This window comes from Oryctolagus cuniculus, chromosome 13 (genome assembly GCF_964237555.1).
Source record: "Oryctolagus cuniculus chromosome 13, mOryCun1.1, whole genome shotgun sequence".
In the NCBI taxonomy this organism is placed as follows: domain Eukaryota; kingdom Metazoa; phylum Chordata; class Mammalia; order Lagomorpha; family Leporidae; genus Oryctolagus; species Oryctolagus cuniculus.
In genome coordinates, this window is record NC_091444.1 from 22,205,015 (window position 1) to 22,222,443 (window position 17,429).

The 17,429-nt window shown below is 49.0% G+C and overlaps 1 protein-coding gene across 9 annotated transcripts in view; it reads left to right on the forward strand.

Moving 5' to 3' along the window:
* Positions 1–7,158: 7,158 nt before the first annotated feature.
* Positions 7,159–17,429, forward strand: part of C4BPA (complement component 4 binding protein alpha) — a 41,515-nt gene continuing 31,244 nt past the window's right edge. For 2 of the 9 annotated variants that reach the window (XM_008268485.4, XM_051820496.2), the window contains exon 1: positions 7,159–7,209. In XM_008268485.4, the coding sequence (XP_008266707.3) occupies positions 7,174–7,209 (36 nt within the window). In that variant the 5' untranslated portion in view covers positions 7,159–7,173. Of the gene's footprint in view, positions 7,210–16,225; positions 16,715–17,429 lie in introns of those variants that run through there. The other 7 variants (XM_070055215.1, XM_002717544.5, XM_051820498.2 and 4 more) reach the window with 6 other exon arrangements.

Sequence of the window (17,429 nt, forward strand, 5' to 3'; positions counted from 1 at the left end):
CAACTCCTAAAGCAATGTCACTGCCAGTTTTCTAGCGCTTCTTTTTGGAAAGGAAAAGCAGTTCTGTAACCCATCTCTCCCTGCTGGGCCTGCTGTCTTCCTGATGACTGGTCTTGGCCAAAACCAGGATTAGATAAGAATTACATAAATGTGCATGACAGAGGAACTTAGAACACTCTCTTTGGGGGCAGGAGCAACAGATATAAAATAAAAATGTCCTTAATAGCAATAGCCGCTTCCAAATTCTCCAAATTCAGGAGTTCTGGTAGAATCAGAATGAGTAATGAATTTTCCAAGTTTGAAAGTAAACAAGAGATAGTGGTCATAAATGCTGAGGTGGATGAGTAATAATGAGAGAGTGGTGTCTAGGGTGTCTTTTTTTTTTTTTTTAAGTTTTATTTATTAGAAAGGCAGCGTTACAAAGAGAGAAGATGAGAGAGAGACCTTCCATCCACTGGTTCACTCCCCAAATGGCCACGATGGTTGAGGTTGGGCTCCCACGAAGCCAGGAGCCAGCAGCTTCTTCTGGGTCTCCCCCGTGGGTCTCCCCCTGGGCCATCTCTGCTGCTTTCCCAGGTGCAGTAGCAGGGAGCTGGAAGGGAAGTAGAGCAGCCCACAGGGGATGCTGGCACTGCAGGCAGCAGCTTAACCCACTGCACCTTTTTTTTTTTTTGAAAGATCTGCAAGCACTTTTACAAGTAGTATTTGACAAGCTAAGGACTCTATTCCCAGAAAAGCTTAGAAACATAAAAGTTTTGCATACAGATTAGGAGGGTCATGACCTCAAACCCATTCCTCAGGGTAGGAAACCAGGTGCCAGGTGGTAATCCACAAACTCTGTATCTCCTTTGATGTGTAGAAGTAAAAATCAAATGACATCCATTCGACCCTTTTTTCAGCAGAGGAGGGGAATATTTGGACACCAAAATACCTTTTTATGGACACTGATATATTTAAGATTTTTATGGATTGTAGTGAGATAATGTCAATCATAGGGAGTAATATCTTCTTTCTCTTCAAAACATCAAAGCACAAAGTCTGTCCCTTTTTATTCTCACCAAGCCGTTGTAAGCTGTGTTATCACAACCATTTACAGACGGGCGGCTGTTCCCTTCTAATTTCCAAAGGCTTGAAATGCCCTTTTTGGTTATGTGCAGTGCTCTACCTGTGAAAACCTGGTTATCTTCTTCAGGTAAGTGTCTCCTTGTAAGGGACATTCTTGCAGGAATGTGAGGTCAGTCCTTAAACCCCAGCTGTCAGCCAGCCCACCTGCAGAGAACAGTGCTTTATCCTCTGGGGTTTCTTTCATTAGCGATGCATTGACCGCACTGTTTGCATTTGCTTTTCACTTCCTAGGTCATCTCCCCGTCATCCACTGCCTTTCTTAGGATTTATGGATGGGTTGGGAAACAGTCTGGGGTTGTAGTTTAATACAGTCTATTAAATATGCCTTTCTGAATTTAGATTCCTGGGTCATTTCGCTCAAACTCCGGGTCATCTTTATTTTCTTGCTTTCATCATTTTTTTTTTTTTTTTGACAGGCAGAGTGGACAGTGAGAGAGAGAGAGACAGAGAGAAAGGTCTTCCTTTGCCGTTGGTTCACCCTCCAATGGCCGCCGCGGCCAGCGCGATGCGGCCGGCGCACCGCGCTGATCCGATGGCAGGAGCCAGGAGCCAGGTGCTTTTCCTGGTCTCCCATGGGATGCAGGGCCCAAGCACCTGGGTCATCCTCCACTGCACTCCCGGGCCACAGCAGAGGGCTGGCCTGGAAGAGGGGCAACCGGGACAGAATCCGGCGCCCCGACCGGGACTAGAACCCGGTGTGCCGGCGCCGCTAGGCGGAGGATTAGCCTAGTGAGCCGCGGCGCCGGCCCTCTTTCATCATTTCACATTAGAGTTGGCCAGCGAATCTGAAACAACCACTCCTCACCTGCGACAGAAGGGTGCTGTCTCACCTACAGTGATGTGGGGTGCGCTTCCTAGAACTGGTGTGGAGGCGTTGCAATCCTTGGGGTCTCTGGCCTCGAAACTCATCATCCTTAAAATGTGAAGCATTCATGATACCAGGTGGCTGCTCCGGCTGTAGGAATCATGTCTGCATTCCAGCCAGCAGGAAGAAGAAAGGCAAAAACAGACAAACAAACCACCCCAACTTAAGGGTAGTACCTAGATGGTGCACACAACACTTACTCTCACATCCCATAGGATACAGAGATACACACACACACTCACATCCCATAGGATGCATGAATACATCTATATATATAGCTTCAAGACAGATTGGAAAAAAATTGTTTATAATTACAGGTGGCTTTGCGCCAACTGGCATTGTGGTTTAATTACAGAAGAAGCAGGGTACTGAGTACTGAGTAGCTCAGTGCCTCGGGAGGCAACTGGAACATGGTAGTCAGTCTAAGGGCCAATGGCAAGACAAGCCACAGCCTTTGTCAGGTTAGGCTGCTGGGCCGGCGCTGTGGTATAGCTTGTGAAGCTACCGCCTGCAGCGCCGGCATCCCATATAAGCACCAGTTCAAGTCCCGACTGCTCCACTTCCAATCCAGCTCTCTGCTGTGGCCTGGGAAAGCAGTAGAAGATGGCCCAAGTGCTTTGGGCTCCTGCACCCATGTGGGAGACCTGGAAGACGCTCCTGGCTTCAGATCGGTGCAGCTCGCCATTGCGGCCACTTGGGGAGTGGACCAGTGGAAGGAAGACCTCTCTCTCTCTCTCTGCCTCTGCCTCTCTGTAACTCTGCCTTTCAAATAAATAAAATCTTAAAAGAAAAAATAAGATTAGGCTGCGTGGTTTTGTAGAATAGGGACAAATTCTTGGCTTCGACCTCCCTACGTCCTCTGGCTGGGATCCTGTATATTAGGCTGACAAAAGACACATTAACACAAGGAAAAGGCATTACCGGTCTGCAGCAGTGCACATACAGAGTAGGGCAATCTCCTGCTGAGGGGTGATTAGAATTCCACTAGTGCATCAACTTAACAAAACCACACCGTTTAGACAAGGGCGGGGAAGGAAAAGGACTGAGTTTATAGAGTGGCACATTTGGGAGGGCAAATACTTGAAGAAACTAAGAAACTAAACTGATCCAGCTCTCTGCTTGGCCTGGGAAAGCCCACGTGGGAGACCCGGAAGAAGCTCCTGGCTCCTGGCTTCCGAACAGCCCAGCTCTGGCCGTGGCAGCCATTTAGGGAGTGGGCAGCTGATGGAAGACGTCTCTTTCTCCCCATTTCTCTGTAACTGCCTCTCAGATAAACAAATCTTAAAACAACAACAAAAAACCCTCAGGGGAGGGAACCTACTAGCAGTCCGCATTTTTCAGCACTTTCTGCTTTTAGCCAAATAAGGGAAGCTCTGGGAAGCCTGCCTGCCTGCCTGCCTTCCTTCCTTCCTTTGTCTTCTTCTTCTTCTTTTTTTTTTTTTTTTAAGATTTATTTATTTATTTGAAAGTCAGAGTTACACAGAGAGAAGGAGAGGCAGAGAGAGAGAGAGAGAGAGAGAGAGGTCTTCCATCCAATGGTTCACTCCCCAGTTGGCTGCAATGGCCGGAGCTGCGCCGATCCGAAGCCAGGAGCCAGGAGCCAGGAGCCAGGAGCCAGGAGCCAGGAGCTTCTTCCAGGTCTCCCATGCTCGTGCAGGGGCCCAAGGACTTGGGCCATCTTCTGCTGCTTTCCCAGGCCACAGCAGAGAGCTGGATTGGAAGTGGAGCAGTCGGAACTAGAACTGGCGCCCATATGGGATGTTGGCTCTGCAGGCAGAGGATTAACCTACTGCGCCACGGCACCAGCCCCACTGTAGGTCTTCGTAAACAACCCGTTCTCCCAGGCCTCACACTCATCCCAACATGTGTGCCCTTTTCCTATGCCATACAACCCTCCCCCAGACAGGCATTTCGGATTTTTGCCTCTCTCCCTCCTCCCTTACTGCCTGGTCTCTTCCTGTATTCCTGTCTCCCCGTTTGTTTGAAAAGCAATCAAACCAGTCCTATTACGGCTACTTCACCTGCCCTGTAGCCATGGCCCTCCAGGAAACAATGTGGAGCAGAGAGAACTGTCCTTCATGGTCAAGGGCGTGGGAGAGCCTGCGAATGCTCATTTCCTGCTTTATCCACAAGCCTGCAGCCTCTGCATCTTCCATTCTAAAATCCAGCAGTTGTGTTCTAAATCGCTTGACAGCAAAACTTGATTAAGTTTTTGAGGCTATAGTTTCTGTCTCTCAGAGTGAATTTTCTTTTTTTTTAATCTTTTTTTTTCTTTGACAGGCAGAGTGGACAGTGAGAGAGAGAGGCAGAGAGAAAGGTCTTCCTTTGCCATTGGTTCACCCTCCAATGGCCGCCGCAGCCGGCGCGCTGCAGCCGGCCCACCGCGCTGGAGCCAGGAGCCAGGTGCTTTTCCTGGTCTCCCATGGGGTGCAGGGCCCAAGAACTTGGGCCATCCTCCACTGCATTCCCTGGCCACAGCAGAGAGCTGGCCTGGAAGAGGGGCAACCGGGACAGAATCCGGCGCCCCGACCAGGACTAGAACCCAGTGTGCCGGCGCTGCAAGGCGGAGGATTAGCCTAGTGAGCCGCGGCGCTGGCTAGAGTGAATATTCTTGTCTGCTACGGAGAAATATCAGTACGGCCATAGTATAAGCAATATGAACCTTCCTGAAGCCCTCGTGGTTCTGAGTCTGAGATGAAGGATTCTTTGCAATGATCTCTGTAACACATCCTCTATTTTATGTCCAGATTTTTTCTTTCCTTGTAGACAATTTGTTGTACAGATATAATGTATATGTCTCTATGTAAGACACTGAAGGGTGTATATCCCTCAAGAATTGGAATATGTGGGAGGTTGAAAAATTATTCAAAACCTGGAACTAAGCAAAAAGGACCCATTGGATCACATTTCAGTGGATTGTGGGCATTCTCTGGGAGGTTGGGGATTACCGTTCTCCAGGGGCATGCAATTTTTTTGCTGACTTTGCATTAGCCAGGCTTTGTTACATTTCTCAAGAAAAGAGAATTTCTAGTAAAAAGACAGGCCTATGAAGGAGTTTTAGAAGAATGATTCTTGAACATACAAAGTTAATGAAGTTTGACCATTTTGCTTTCATTAATTTCTATCAGGTAGAAAAGTCAGTGTCAAGCATTGCATTGTGTTACTATGTAAGCTATTCACCAGCTTTGGGTCCATTACAAGAGTCATTTCAGAATGCTTTTCACTTACTGACTGCATGGGTCTCGATTCCTCAAATTCTTCTTTGACCCACTCTTAGCCTGTCAATGGTTCCCCATTCCTAAATGAGTTGAGTAAAGCCTAAGACATAATATTTATTTACACACTGTATTTACACAAGTGTCATTTTTTTTCACCTTTTGAAAACCACGCTTTAGAAGGTTCTTAGACTACAGGAATCCACACATTAGTTGAGAAAAGATAGTTTGTTTTAAAAAGTGCCCATTATACAGTTTATGATAAATGATGAATGATCAGATCGGATCCGGGAGGCTGTGGGGGAGTCGCCGGGTGCCTGTGATCTTCCCGCTGGTTCCGCGTGGCTTCTATTCCTTGAGCATACAACTCTGCTTCACACCGTGAGGCACGGATCCTGTCCCAGAACTGTTAACAGTTTAGTGCACAAGTGCAGGGGAGGAAAAGTGCTGCCCTTCACCCACGTAGATTTGGTGGCTGGGATGTGTGAGTCACATGATCCAAAAAACCCAATGGTGTGTGCAGTGTGAATACACCGTGTACTCAGGGATGAGTACCTTGAAGGGGTGGTGGGAATTGTTTTTAACCACCTTTTTTTTTTTTTTTTTTTTAAGATTATTCATTTGTTTGAAAGGCAGAGTTACAGAGAGGCAGAAGCAGAGAGAGAGAGAGTTCTTCCATCCGCTGGTTCACTCCCCAGTTGGCTGCAAGGGCTGGAGCTGTACCTATCTGAAGCCAGAAGCCAGGAGCTTCTTCCGGGTCTCCCACATGGGTGCAGGGGCCCAAGGACTTGGACCATCTTCCACTGCTTTCCCAGGTCACCGCAGAGAGCTGGATCAGAAGTGGAGCAGCCAGGACTTGAACTAGCACCTATACAGGATGCCGGCACTGCAGGCATCCACTAGGGCACAGCACCGGCCCCTTTAACCATCTTAATGGATGAAGAGGAAGAAAAAGGTCCGTGTAGGAAGACAGATGGCTTTTGGAAAGATAAATGGATTTTCAACAGGAAAAACAGGAAGTAAGGAAGTTTGGGCCTTCCGCCTTCCTCGTGGTCTTAAATCTGTTCTGGAGAGGGATCTGGGGTAGGTCTTACCTCCATGCTCCTTGCTGGGAGTGGATCTGCCCCACAGAGGAATTCACAGCACCCTTAGGTGCCAGAGTTGCTGCCTTTCACCAGCTCAGCAGAGCTGCAGGAAAGCGCTGTCCCCCCTGCAGCTGTGGACTTGGGGGTATCTCCAGCTGATGTCTCCCTGGTAATGCAACATGGTTTGGGGCTCCATATTCTGATCCCCTTCAGGAGAGGCACGGGAACAAATCGTGATAAAGTCGCGAGAACGAGTAGGGCAGGGAATACCATTTGAGACTTTGCTGCATCCGTAGATGTTTTGTATTTGTTATTGTATGGAAATGGAAAATCGTGAGGGTATTTTACACCAGCTTCATGAGCCGGACACAGAGAACCCACTAAGTGCTGTCCACTCGTGAAGAAGACGTCCTGGGAGCCCCAGAGCTGTCTCATGTGCTTTGATTCCCGGGAGCAGGCATTTCCCTCGCCTCTCTCTTCATTCATTGGGTTCCCTTTGCATTTGGGCCAAAGCCTGCCCCAGCAGGGCCACAGGGTGGGAGACCCGGCAAGGCCTGGCCAGTGAGGGCCACGTGGCCCTGCTGGTGTGCAAAGTTTGCAATCAGTCAGGACCAGCTCCTTGCAGGGAAGCAGTCGACCTGCAGGCACAGGACAGCTGAGGGTAGCTTACTCCCCTCCGGCTGTCAGAGTAGCCTTGGGAGAAAGAGAAGGAGGCAGCACTGACTTGGCAAGCACCATCGATTGGTGCTCCACCCTCTGCCTCCAGTGTTGGAGAGAGTTGCAGAAGGTGGACCGCAAGCACAGACAAATATTGACAGAAGTCAAGGTCATGGAAAGACCTTTTGGCCCATGTCTGTTGGGGAAGGAGAAACCTGTAGTTCAAATGGACTGGTCAACTGATTTGCATTCCCAGAAACCGGTTTCAGAAACTAAGTTTTGAAATTGGTAGCTCTTTTATACCAAGCTATGTGTTTTTCCAAAGCCCCTCCCTGTACTGAGTTCCTTCCTGCTATTCTTATTTCCTTTGGTAGGATTTCCCCCTTCCTCCCAGGAAAGGGAAATCAATATGACCTCTTGTCTAACATGGCGGTGGTTGGTCGGTCATACCTGAGGGTAGATTTGTTTTGGTCCAAGCCGGATATCCGGATGGGCGAGTCGCAGCCTGGGTCCAGCAGTTATCACCAGAAGTTTCTACTGCGTGCGTGAGGTCTTGTGGTTGTAGGGCTGATTTCTGCTCTCGATGATCTGTCTGCTTCCCTTAAACTCAGTCTACAAGCACTTGATAGTAGTTTGTGGGCGTTGAGACAAGTGTCTGAGGTTTGGATGACATGTAAACTTGTGATATTTCTTTTATCAAAAAATCTCTAAGTACTTGAGCTAATATTCTGTCCTCCATAGGGGCTGTAGCAGATCCCTGAAGTGGGTAATTTCTGTTTACTCCCCCCCCCCCTTTTTTTTGAGAGTGAAAAATGCACTAATGTCAAAATCCCGAGAGCTGTGGCTTATTTTAAACTCAGAACTGTTTTTGGGAAGGGGATTGTCTATTTAGGAATGGATAATGTGTGGCTGTATTAGAATGAAATTCTTGTTATCCTCTTGCATTTAAAACCTTGTAGTCCTTGGAAGGGGAGGGACAGGGATGTGCAAGCACAGGGAAGAATACGAGGCATCAGGATCAGCAACCTTGCAAAGACAGTGGGATGCAGGAAGCTGACGAGGGCCGGCCTGTGGCATCCAACACGCTAAGACAGAGACTCTGCCTTCCTTCTCCTTCCAGCCGAGGGCTGGCCCGAACTTCCCAGGGGCCAACAGTGTCTCTGGGAAAGCAGGTGGACAGATAGACTTTCACATCAAGGGCTGCCCCCTGATAGGAGGGAAACTCCTTATCTGCAGGCCTCCACTGGTGCCTGCCGCCTCTGGTGGGCTTCCCACCTCTTTGCCCGAATCGCCATCCCGCCCTAGTTTTCAGAGTCCCTTCCTGCTGGCCACGTGAGAACTCTAAGAAACCATTCTCAATTTCTCGGTATGTGGTCAGTTCTTTATCAGCATTAATTCAGTTGGATTAATAGAACTAATTACTCCTACGAGAAGAAAAGACTTACTTTTTTCCATATATCAAGATTACTTTTTTCAGTGTAATTTGTAGTAGCCTTACTAATTCAGACATTTTTATATTATAGAAAATTTTTATACAAATGCTATACAAAATTTTATACAAAAAGAAGAGCCCAGTTCATTGACATATGCTAATCACACAGCTTCCTCATTTATCGACATGTGTCTAATCTTTTTCCATCTATGTCCTCACTTTATTATTTTGAAGTAAATGCATCATTTTGTTTCATCCATTCTATAACTTTTTTAAAAATGTATATTTATTTATTTGAAAGTAATAGCAACAGAGAAAGGGAGACAGAGAGAGAGAGAGAGAGAGAGAGAGAGAGAGAGAGATTGATCTTTCATTCATTGGTTCTCTTCTCAAATGGTCACAATAGTTAGGACAGGACCAGCCCAAAGCCAGGAGCCAGGAACCCTGTCCAGCTCTCCCACATGGTGGGTAGCAGGCAGCTGGGTCAGAAGTGGAGTGGCTGGGGCCGGCACAGTGGCTCACTTGGCTAATCCTCCACCTGCAGCACCGGCACCCCAGGTTCTAGTCCCAGTTGGGGTGCCGGATTCTGTCTCGGTTGCTCCTCTTCCAGTCCAGCTCTCTGCTGTAGCCCGGGAAGGCAGTGGAGGATGGCCCAAGTGCTTGGGCCTTGCACCCACATGGGAGACCAGAAGGAAGCACCCGGCTCCTGGCTTCGGATCTGTGCAGCGCGCCGGCCATAGTGGCCATCTGGGGAGTGAACCAATGGAAAAAAGGAAGACCTTTCTCTCTGTCTCTGTCTCTCTCTCTCTCTGTCTAACTCTGCCTGCCCCCCCCCAAAAAAAAAAAAACCAAAACCAGTGGAGTAGCTGGGACTCAAACCAGCACTCAGATACAAAATGCTGGCATCTGAAAGGGAGGCTTAACCTGCCGCACCACAACACCAATCCCATCCTATAATTTTTTAACTGGGAAAAATTTATGTTCTCAATTTACACATGTGATGGCTGACATCCAGGTGACTTGCTCAAGGTTACAAAGCTCACGTGTGCTGTTGTTTACAAAGGTGGAGAGTAATTGGTCTGTGTCATCTTTACTATCACTATACTGATGCCTGACTGTGGTGTTGTCTGGCATACCTAGAGTGAGGCATGCTGGGGTTTTTACCCTTTACTCATGTGACCAAATTCACATCCTACTTCATTCTTTCTTTCTCACATCACGGGAATGGGGGAGGGGTCTTTTTGATGGAGGAAGCAGTGGATGGAGAACATGTGCCGGGTCCCACAAGTGCTGCTGCGAAGGTGGCAGGTGCAGGCTCGCTGGTGTCCTTACAGGGCGCGCCCACCAAGCAGAGCTGGCCCTCACAGCTGTCCTGTGAGCCCCTTCTCCAGGCGGCTGTGGTCCTCCTGGGAGCCCAGTCCATGGCTGTTCTGAAGCAGAGATCTCACCTCGGGGTCTGCCATGAAGAGGGGAAAGTGCATGTAGCCTTTCAAGAGTGGGATCTTGCCTCTTGGCAGCGCTGCTCTGGGGAAGGGCCCAGGCTATGCCCCCACCAGCCCCTGGATTTTCTGCTATGTCAGTGTCTCTGGTTTTACAGCTGGTATCACCCACTGCTAACTCGCCCCAGTCCCTGGAAGACAGACTGGTCCTATTGAAGTTTCCTACGTATCCTAAGTAAAGCATGACTCTTCTCTCCATAAATACTACACATGTGTGTTTTTCTAAAGAACTGAAGAATACAATAACAAAATGTAGAAGTGCAGAAGGACAAAGCTTTAGTCTGTAGACCCTCACAGCATTCTAATTAAGACCAAGCCTTCATTCCGATGGCCTCCTCGCCCACCTCAGGGACCTGCTCAGATCCTCTCTCACGGTCTCAGTCTTACTAGCTCCACATCATGTGACGTCACTGCCGTTTCAGTTAGTAGACCTGGCAGCCGACTGTCACGGTGTTCTGAAGAAGCTGCGTCTCCCTCCTAGCCCGCACGTGAAGACCTATTGAGGGGATGTCTCTAACTTCCGACACCACTTTAGAGCCCCGACAGGAGGCATCTGGGTTACTGAACCAGCAAACACTGCTTCCCTCACCCAGCCCACTCCAGTGGTGTGTGCATTAACGTCCTGACAGAATCCCTCACTTCTCTGGGGTTTATGGGTCCTCCCCACCTTCCCGAGAGAGCTTTTTACTTTGTAGCTATTTTGTATCCCTGAGATAACCTAAGTGCCCATCAGGGCTCAGGCACCGGGAGGTGGAAACCAGCCCCAGCTGCCCCGTTGGGAAGGTGGCGTTCTGGCTTCTGTCCAGGTACCACTTAATGGGTACCCCACAAGCAGCAGTGCACTCACAGGGAGTGGAGCGGGCACTTCCGGCCTGTGAGCTGACCCAGGAAGCTGCCGAACGGGCCTCCCTGAGCTTGAGAAGCAGGGCGTCTGTTCATGGCTGGGTCTCCGCAGCCTGGGACTGGCTCCTGGCACGGGCTCTGTAAACATGTCTTTGGATAGGCTGGCTTTGGCCTGACTGAAGAGGGAGTTCATAAACAGTGAACTCACATTTTTATAGATGGATGGTCTCACCACCATCCACTCGACTCTCTCCTAAGTCCCATGTTGACAGGAGCTGCTGTCTCACGAGTCTTCCAGAGCAAGGGACATGACACTCAATGCCTGAGATTTGGACGTACTGCCTTGAAAAGTCCCTACATTTCTAAAGGCTTAAAAAATAACACCGAACACATCCCTTTTCAAAGAGACTTTTCTTTTAGTCTATACTTGCTCTGGGGTAGTATTAAAAACTATGCTTTATCAAAATATGTAAACAACCCATCCTGTTGAAGAGCCAGATCCTCACTTAAGCCCTGGTTCTGAGCCCCAGCTCTGCACCCTACCCCGATTGGAGGCTCTGCACGCTGCCTTCCTGGCTCAGGGTGCAGCTGGTCTCAGTCCTTCAGCTGCAATTAAACATTTTTTCCTTCTTCAGCTTGCCTTTTGGGAGAATAGCAGCCTTTGCCAAAACCCAGAAACGCTTACACAAAGGTTAAGGGGAAATACCTTAACAATGGGAGGACTAAAATATTCTCTAAAGATGAAGAAAGTGGAGCCGGAGGCAAAAATGTTGGTGCAACATGGGAGCTAAGCAGTCTGCTAATAAAAATGCGTCTGTGAATCAATTTTCCTCTTGGTTCTGAAATTGGTTTCCGATTTGTTTCTTATTGGACTGAAATGCAGCCTTCTGGTAGCCAACTGCGATTGTATAATGCACCATGGTGAGTGAGTGTGTGTGTGTGTGTGTGAATTGTGTGCTCAGAATATGAAAAGGCCAACATAGAAACTGTTTCTTTAAGATAAGAATTGGCAACAGGGAGGAGCCGAGAGTTTAATTTCCTGTGTGTGAGAGGAGGAAAGGTGGATCTCAGCCAAGAGTGTACCTCATCTTTTAATTGGAAGTGCACATAACGAGGCAAAATTAACCTCAAGTTAACCAAAACTTAGGAGGCAAAAATTTACCTCTTATTTTGGGGTAATCAGCTCGGAACAGTTCCACCCTTGGAAAGACCCACTGAGGCAGATGCACGGTCAAGGACCCGCACTCTCTCCCGAGTCCCCTCTGTGTGGTTTCCGGAGCCTGGTAGGACCTTCTGTGGGAACGCTCCAGGCTGCCTTTCGGATGAGGTTTGAGGTGCTGCTGCACAGTGAATGTCCTTTTTCAGAGGGTAGTGAGAATGGGAGTTCTAGGGCTTTCCGTCAAGACGTCATCCTTATCTGACGTGATAAGCTTCTCATCTTCACCCGGACCCTCACCTGAACACAGAGGAAAAGCGCAATGACACATAACCAAAATATCCCAGATGCCTTGAAAGATTGGCCAACCTCCAGGCAGAATCACAAAGCAGCCCAAGACATGGTATCTGAAGCAGGCTGGACGCTCTGAGCGGACACACAGGGGGACGCTCTGAGCGGACACACAGGGCGTTGTTCTGGGGTGGTTACAGGGAACTGGACGCTGTCCCCCAGGGTCGCGCCACGGGCCACGGAGGAGAGGAAGAGTCCATGTGTGGGAGGAAGCTGCAGCATCCCGAGGGAGGAAGCCGTGGTCATGCGGCCTTCAAGGGTGAGAGACGTTTGGGAACCAAGTATTAAGGAGGAGCAGAAAAGAGATCCAAGAAATGGCATAAGTAAGTGAGTCATGAGCTCTCGAAGTAACTCCACTCCTAAGATTCATCCACTGGTGCAAGGGACAATGTTAAAAACATGATCTTAGGAAAGAGTAGAATATTTATTAATGCATTCATGTAAGCCTTCTATTTGTTTTTTATTTGACAGGTAGAGTTAGAGAGAGAGACAGAGAGAAAGGTCTTTCTTCCGTTGGTTCACCCCCCAAATGGCCGCTACAGCCAGCACGTTGTGCCAATCTGAAGCCAGGAGCCAGGTGCTTCCTCCTGGTTTCCCATGTGGGTGCAGGAGCCCAAGCACCTGGGCCATCCTCCACTGCCCTCCCGGGCCTCAGTAGAGAGCTGGACTGGAAGAGGAGCAACTGGGACTAGAACCCGGCACCCATATGGGATGCCGGCGCCGCAGGCGGAGGATTAACCAAGTGAACCACGGTGCCAGCCCATAAGCCCTCTGTCCTTGTGGGAAAGGTCTGGGCAATCATAGGTCCCGATGCAAACAGCTGTCTTAGAATGGTTGAGGGAGAGGTGCTAACTTTCTTAATGTTTTCAAATGTTTTGATAGTACTTCTTTTTAAAAACACTGTACAGAGACAGGAAAAGTGAGAAATGTTTTGGGAATAGCATACATTCTGGTTGGTCTGGATGCAGTGGGGAGAGGTGAGAGAAGGCTGGAAAGTCAGGCTGATGTCAGTTTACGCAGAGCCTTGAATGGCATGGTAGAGAACTTATGCTCATTTTGATGGGTAGCGAGGATACATGGAACACTTTTAAACAAGCGAATGCTAAGGACAGGGCGAAGAGGAGGAGTTATCTCACCACAACATGCTGTATTGGTTGAAGCAGAAAAAGAACCGGGGCAGAAACCAATACAAGGGTTCCTGTAATAGTCTACGGCTACATTTCAGTATGTCCCCCAAAGTCCACGTGTTGGGAGTTTAATCCCCAGTGTGACGACGTCGAGTGGGGAGATCTCTAAGAGGTGATTGTGTTAGGTCATGAAGGCTAAGTCCTCCCGCTTTATGCCATTATGGCAAGACTGGGGTTAGTGACCGTGGGAGTGCATTCCCATGATAACTAAGGATGGGTTCAGTCCCCTCCCCCTCTCTCTTGTAGGCATGCTCGCTTGTCTCTCCACCTTCCATCATCAGATGACACACTAAGAAAGCCTTTGCCAGCTGCAGGCCCTCAACCTTGCACCCCCAGCCTCCAGGTAGAAGAAATAGACATCTTAGGCAGTCTCAGGTATTCTGTGAGAGCAGTACAAGATGGAGCCAGCTACCCAGGAAACAATGATGACCCAGCTGCTCTGATGCAGGGGAAAGAGAAAAAAGGCACAAGACAGCCTGCAAAAGTCTGAGCCAAACAACTTGCCAACCGACTGACACTCGGAGGGCGGGGGAGAAAGAGCTCCAAGGGGGTCTGTAACCCGTTGCCGAGAGCCCGGATGAAAGTTGGGGTGACCTGGGCAGGAGAGGACAAGGTCCTCTGTGGGTGTGCTGACTATGAGCCACTTGTGAGGTGTCCAGTGAGCAAAACCCTCCACAAGTCTTGAGTTTCGGAGAGCAAGCAGGGACACAGAGCAGGGCGTCCTCTCATCGCAAGTGCTGAACGCTGCGAGAGGAGGGAAGTCATTAAAACTGTGAGCAGAAAAATCTATTCTAAAAAACTGGGGGTTGGGGAGCCCCTGGGATGTATGTCTACTGAGGGATGAGAGGGAGGAAGGAGGTATTAGAACTTGAGGGAACCTGGAGTGTTTAGGGCAGTGGGGGCAAAAGCAGAAGAGAGTTTTCCGAAAGGACAACAGCAGGGGTGTCAAAGACTACTGAGATGGGGCCGGCGCTGTGGTGCAGCAGGTTAACGCCCTGGCCTGAAGCACCGGCATCCCATATGGGCGCTGGTTCTAGTCCCGGCTGCTCCTCTTCTGATCCAGCTCTCTGCTGTGGCCTGGGAAAGCAGTAGAAGATGGCCCAAGTCCTTGGGCCCCTGCACCCACGTTGGAGACCTGGAAGAAGCTCCTGGCTCCTGGCTTTGGATTGGCGCAGCTCCGGCCGTTGTGGCCAATCGGGGAGTGAACCGTCTGATAGAAGACCTCTCTCTCTGCCTCTCCTCTCTTTGTGTAACTCTGACTTTCAAATAAATAAATCTTTTTTTTTTTTAAAGACTACTGAGAAGTCACAAGAAATGAATTAAGGAGATTTTGGGTCCAGGGCACACCTCAGAGCAGCATGCCCACAGCAGGCTGGGGGCGGCACAGGCCACATCTGCGAGAAGTTCAGCATCACAGTGAAGACCAAAATGGAGTTTGAGGTTTCGGCGAGATGGAGGGATCACTTTGGGACGAGAGGCACATTGTGACAATGAGGTAGAGAAGAAGAGACACCACCCCACCTCCCCCCGCCCCAAATCAGGAGTAACGGGAGGAAACTTGGTGAAACTGATGTAGAACGATTTTCAGTAAGGAAGGAGGCAAGATCGTCTGCTGAGAGTAAGACAGTGTGCTGAGCTGTAAAGAAGTTTGCAACAATCACCACGGAAAGCAAAATGTCCTCTAGTGCATTGGGAAATAGTATTTTGAAGACCCAGCTTGGGGCCAGCGCTGTGGCATAGTTGGCTAAGCCTCCGCCTGTGGCACTGGTATCCCATATGGGCACTGGTTCGAGTCCCCACTGCTCCTCTTCTGATCCAGCTCTCTGCTGTGGCCTGGGAAAGCAGCTGAAGATGGCCCAAGTGCTTGGGCCCCTGCGCGCATGTGGGAGACCTGGAAGAAGCTCCTGGCTCCTGGCTTCGGACTGACCCAATTCTAGCCATTGTGGCCATTTGGGGAGGAGTGAACTAGAGGATGGACGATCTCTCTCTCTCTCTCTCTCTCTCTCTCTCTCTCTGTAAGTCTGCCTCTCAAATTAAATACATCTTTTTTTTTTTAAAAAAAAAAGACCCAGCTTTAAAAGTGGGATTTCCTCTAAATTAACTCTCAAGACTGATGATCAGGAAACCTCTTCTACGCTTGTTCCTGTCCAATCAGTCCCGCACCTTTGAGACCTGCTTTATTTACATGTAGAATCCTTCTCTCTCCATCGAATGATTTCTGCTTCCTATTCAAAGCCCAGCCTAACTCACACCTCGGGTCAAGGCTTCCTCGATTAACAGCCTGCTAGACGCAGATGTCTTCCTTTCTGGAACCTTTAATGTGACGTTAGATGTTTATTCCAGAAAAAGTTGTCAGAAACAATTTGCTTTTTCATAGCAATTTCTTGAACACACAGAGTGGAAACTTTAACAATGGACGATGTCGGGGCTGGGCGTCCTTCCCGGATCAATATGAAGGTAAATAGTTTGTCTTTCATTGCCTTCTCCTGAGCAGCTCTCAATGGTAGACCACCCCCTGGAGGTCCTAGGGGGCCCGACATGCAATGGTGGTGGTGGAGGTCAACATTAGTTGAGCCCTGAACACACTGCAGGAACTCAGTGAGTGTCTGATGAGTTCCCGTCTTCCATACTTCTTTGGAATGGGATGGATACCAGGGCAGGGCAAGACTCTGTCCCTGAGTCCCAGGGAAGCTCGCCAGGCCTGGTGTCATGGGAAATGGTCATTTCTGTGGAACTTCTCTGAACCCTGGAGCAGCCAAGATTTCCAGGCCAGCTGGATTACGCCGGCACAACCCTCTTGTGTTTGCAGAAAGGGAAAAGAATTTTGACATCAAATTCAAATTACCTTTCACTTAGGGGAAATGGTTGGCAGAGGAGAAAAGAAAACGATTGCAACATGTTATCAACAACGAGGAGGAGGAGGAGCGAAGAGGAAAGAGCAGGCCCGCCCTGCGGCTGCTTCGTTTCTGCTGTTAATCATTGACCAGGCAGGTAGGGAGTTTCTGCTGTCCACTGCCATTCAGCTGATCCTGTCCGGCCAACAGCATGGCTGCAGTTTAGGGATGTCTGTGGCGGAGCGATTTCTGGCCAGCCTCGGGGCGTTGTGAGAGACTCTGATCTGCGGAGGAACTGCGGCCTGTAGAGGTCAAGGGTGTCTTGTTCCTTGGGAAACTACGCAGAGCACCTTCAGAGTCTGCTGCTTCTCCCTCTGCTGCTGCAGGTCAGTGGGCTACTCAGTGCTCGGGGACTCTGGGGTCTCTGGTGGTTTGTCACTTCGAAGCGAGTGCAGGATTCTAAAGGTAAGACAGAGACAGAAACTGGCAGCAGACTCTTTTCAGGCGGTTGTGTGACTTAAAAAGTGTTTTTATCCCCTTCTGATCCTCAGTTTTTTACATTATAAATGGGAGGATAATAATATTGCATACTAACAAAGAAAACCAAAGAAGAAGAGCAGTGTAAGATTAGTGTGCTCTGATGATTGTATCTAAAAGATGAGTGTGCTGGTCTGTGGATCGTTCGCAACTCCCCAGAGAGGCCTCCCTATTGGCTTACGGAGACAGGGTTTTCATAATCTAGATTCTGAAACTGGGTGCCTCTTTCTAAGGAGATTCTGTAAGGCTCCAACTCCCCACCCTTGACAGCTATGGCTCTTAGATTTGGCAACAGGAGGACACTGGTCCGCCTCCGGTAGGGTCTGGAGCGGGAAGCCCCAGTCGGCCTGGTCTCCTTTCTCTCCACGTGTTCTGAACGGGACAATGCGTGCACCTTTCCTTACTGAAGTTCTCATCTACCTTGGTTAGCCAGGATGCAGTTCCCTTCTCTTCTGTTTTATTCTCCAGGCACTTGTCTCTTTGTTGGTTCCTATTCTATACCTAAACATGGTGATACCAGGAAAATGAATAGTAGGATGCACAGGAGAATGAGAACTGTGGAAAGTTTTTATTAACTTAGTGTGTCCCATCATCCTATAAAAACTTAAATTGAGCAATAAATATGCCCTATGGTAACTTTGAA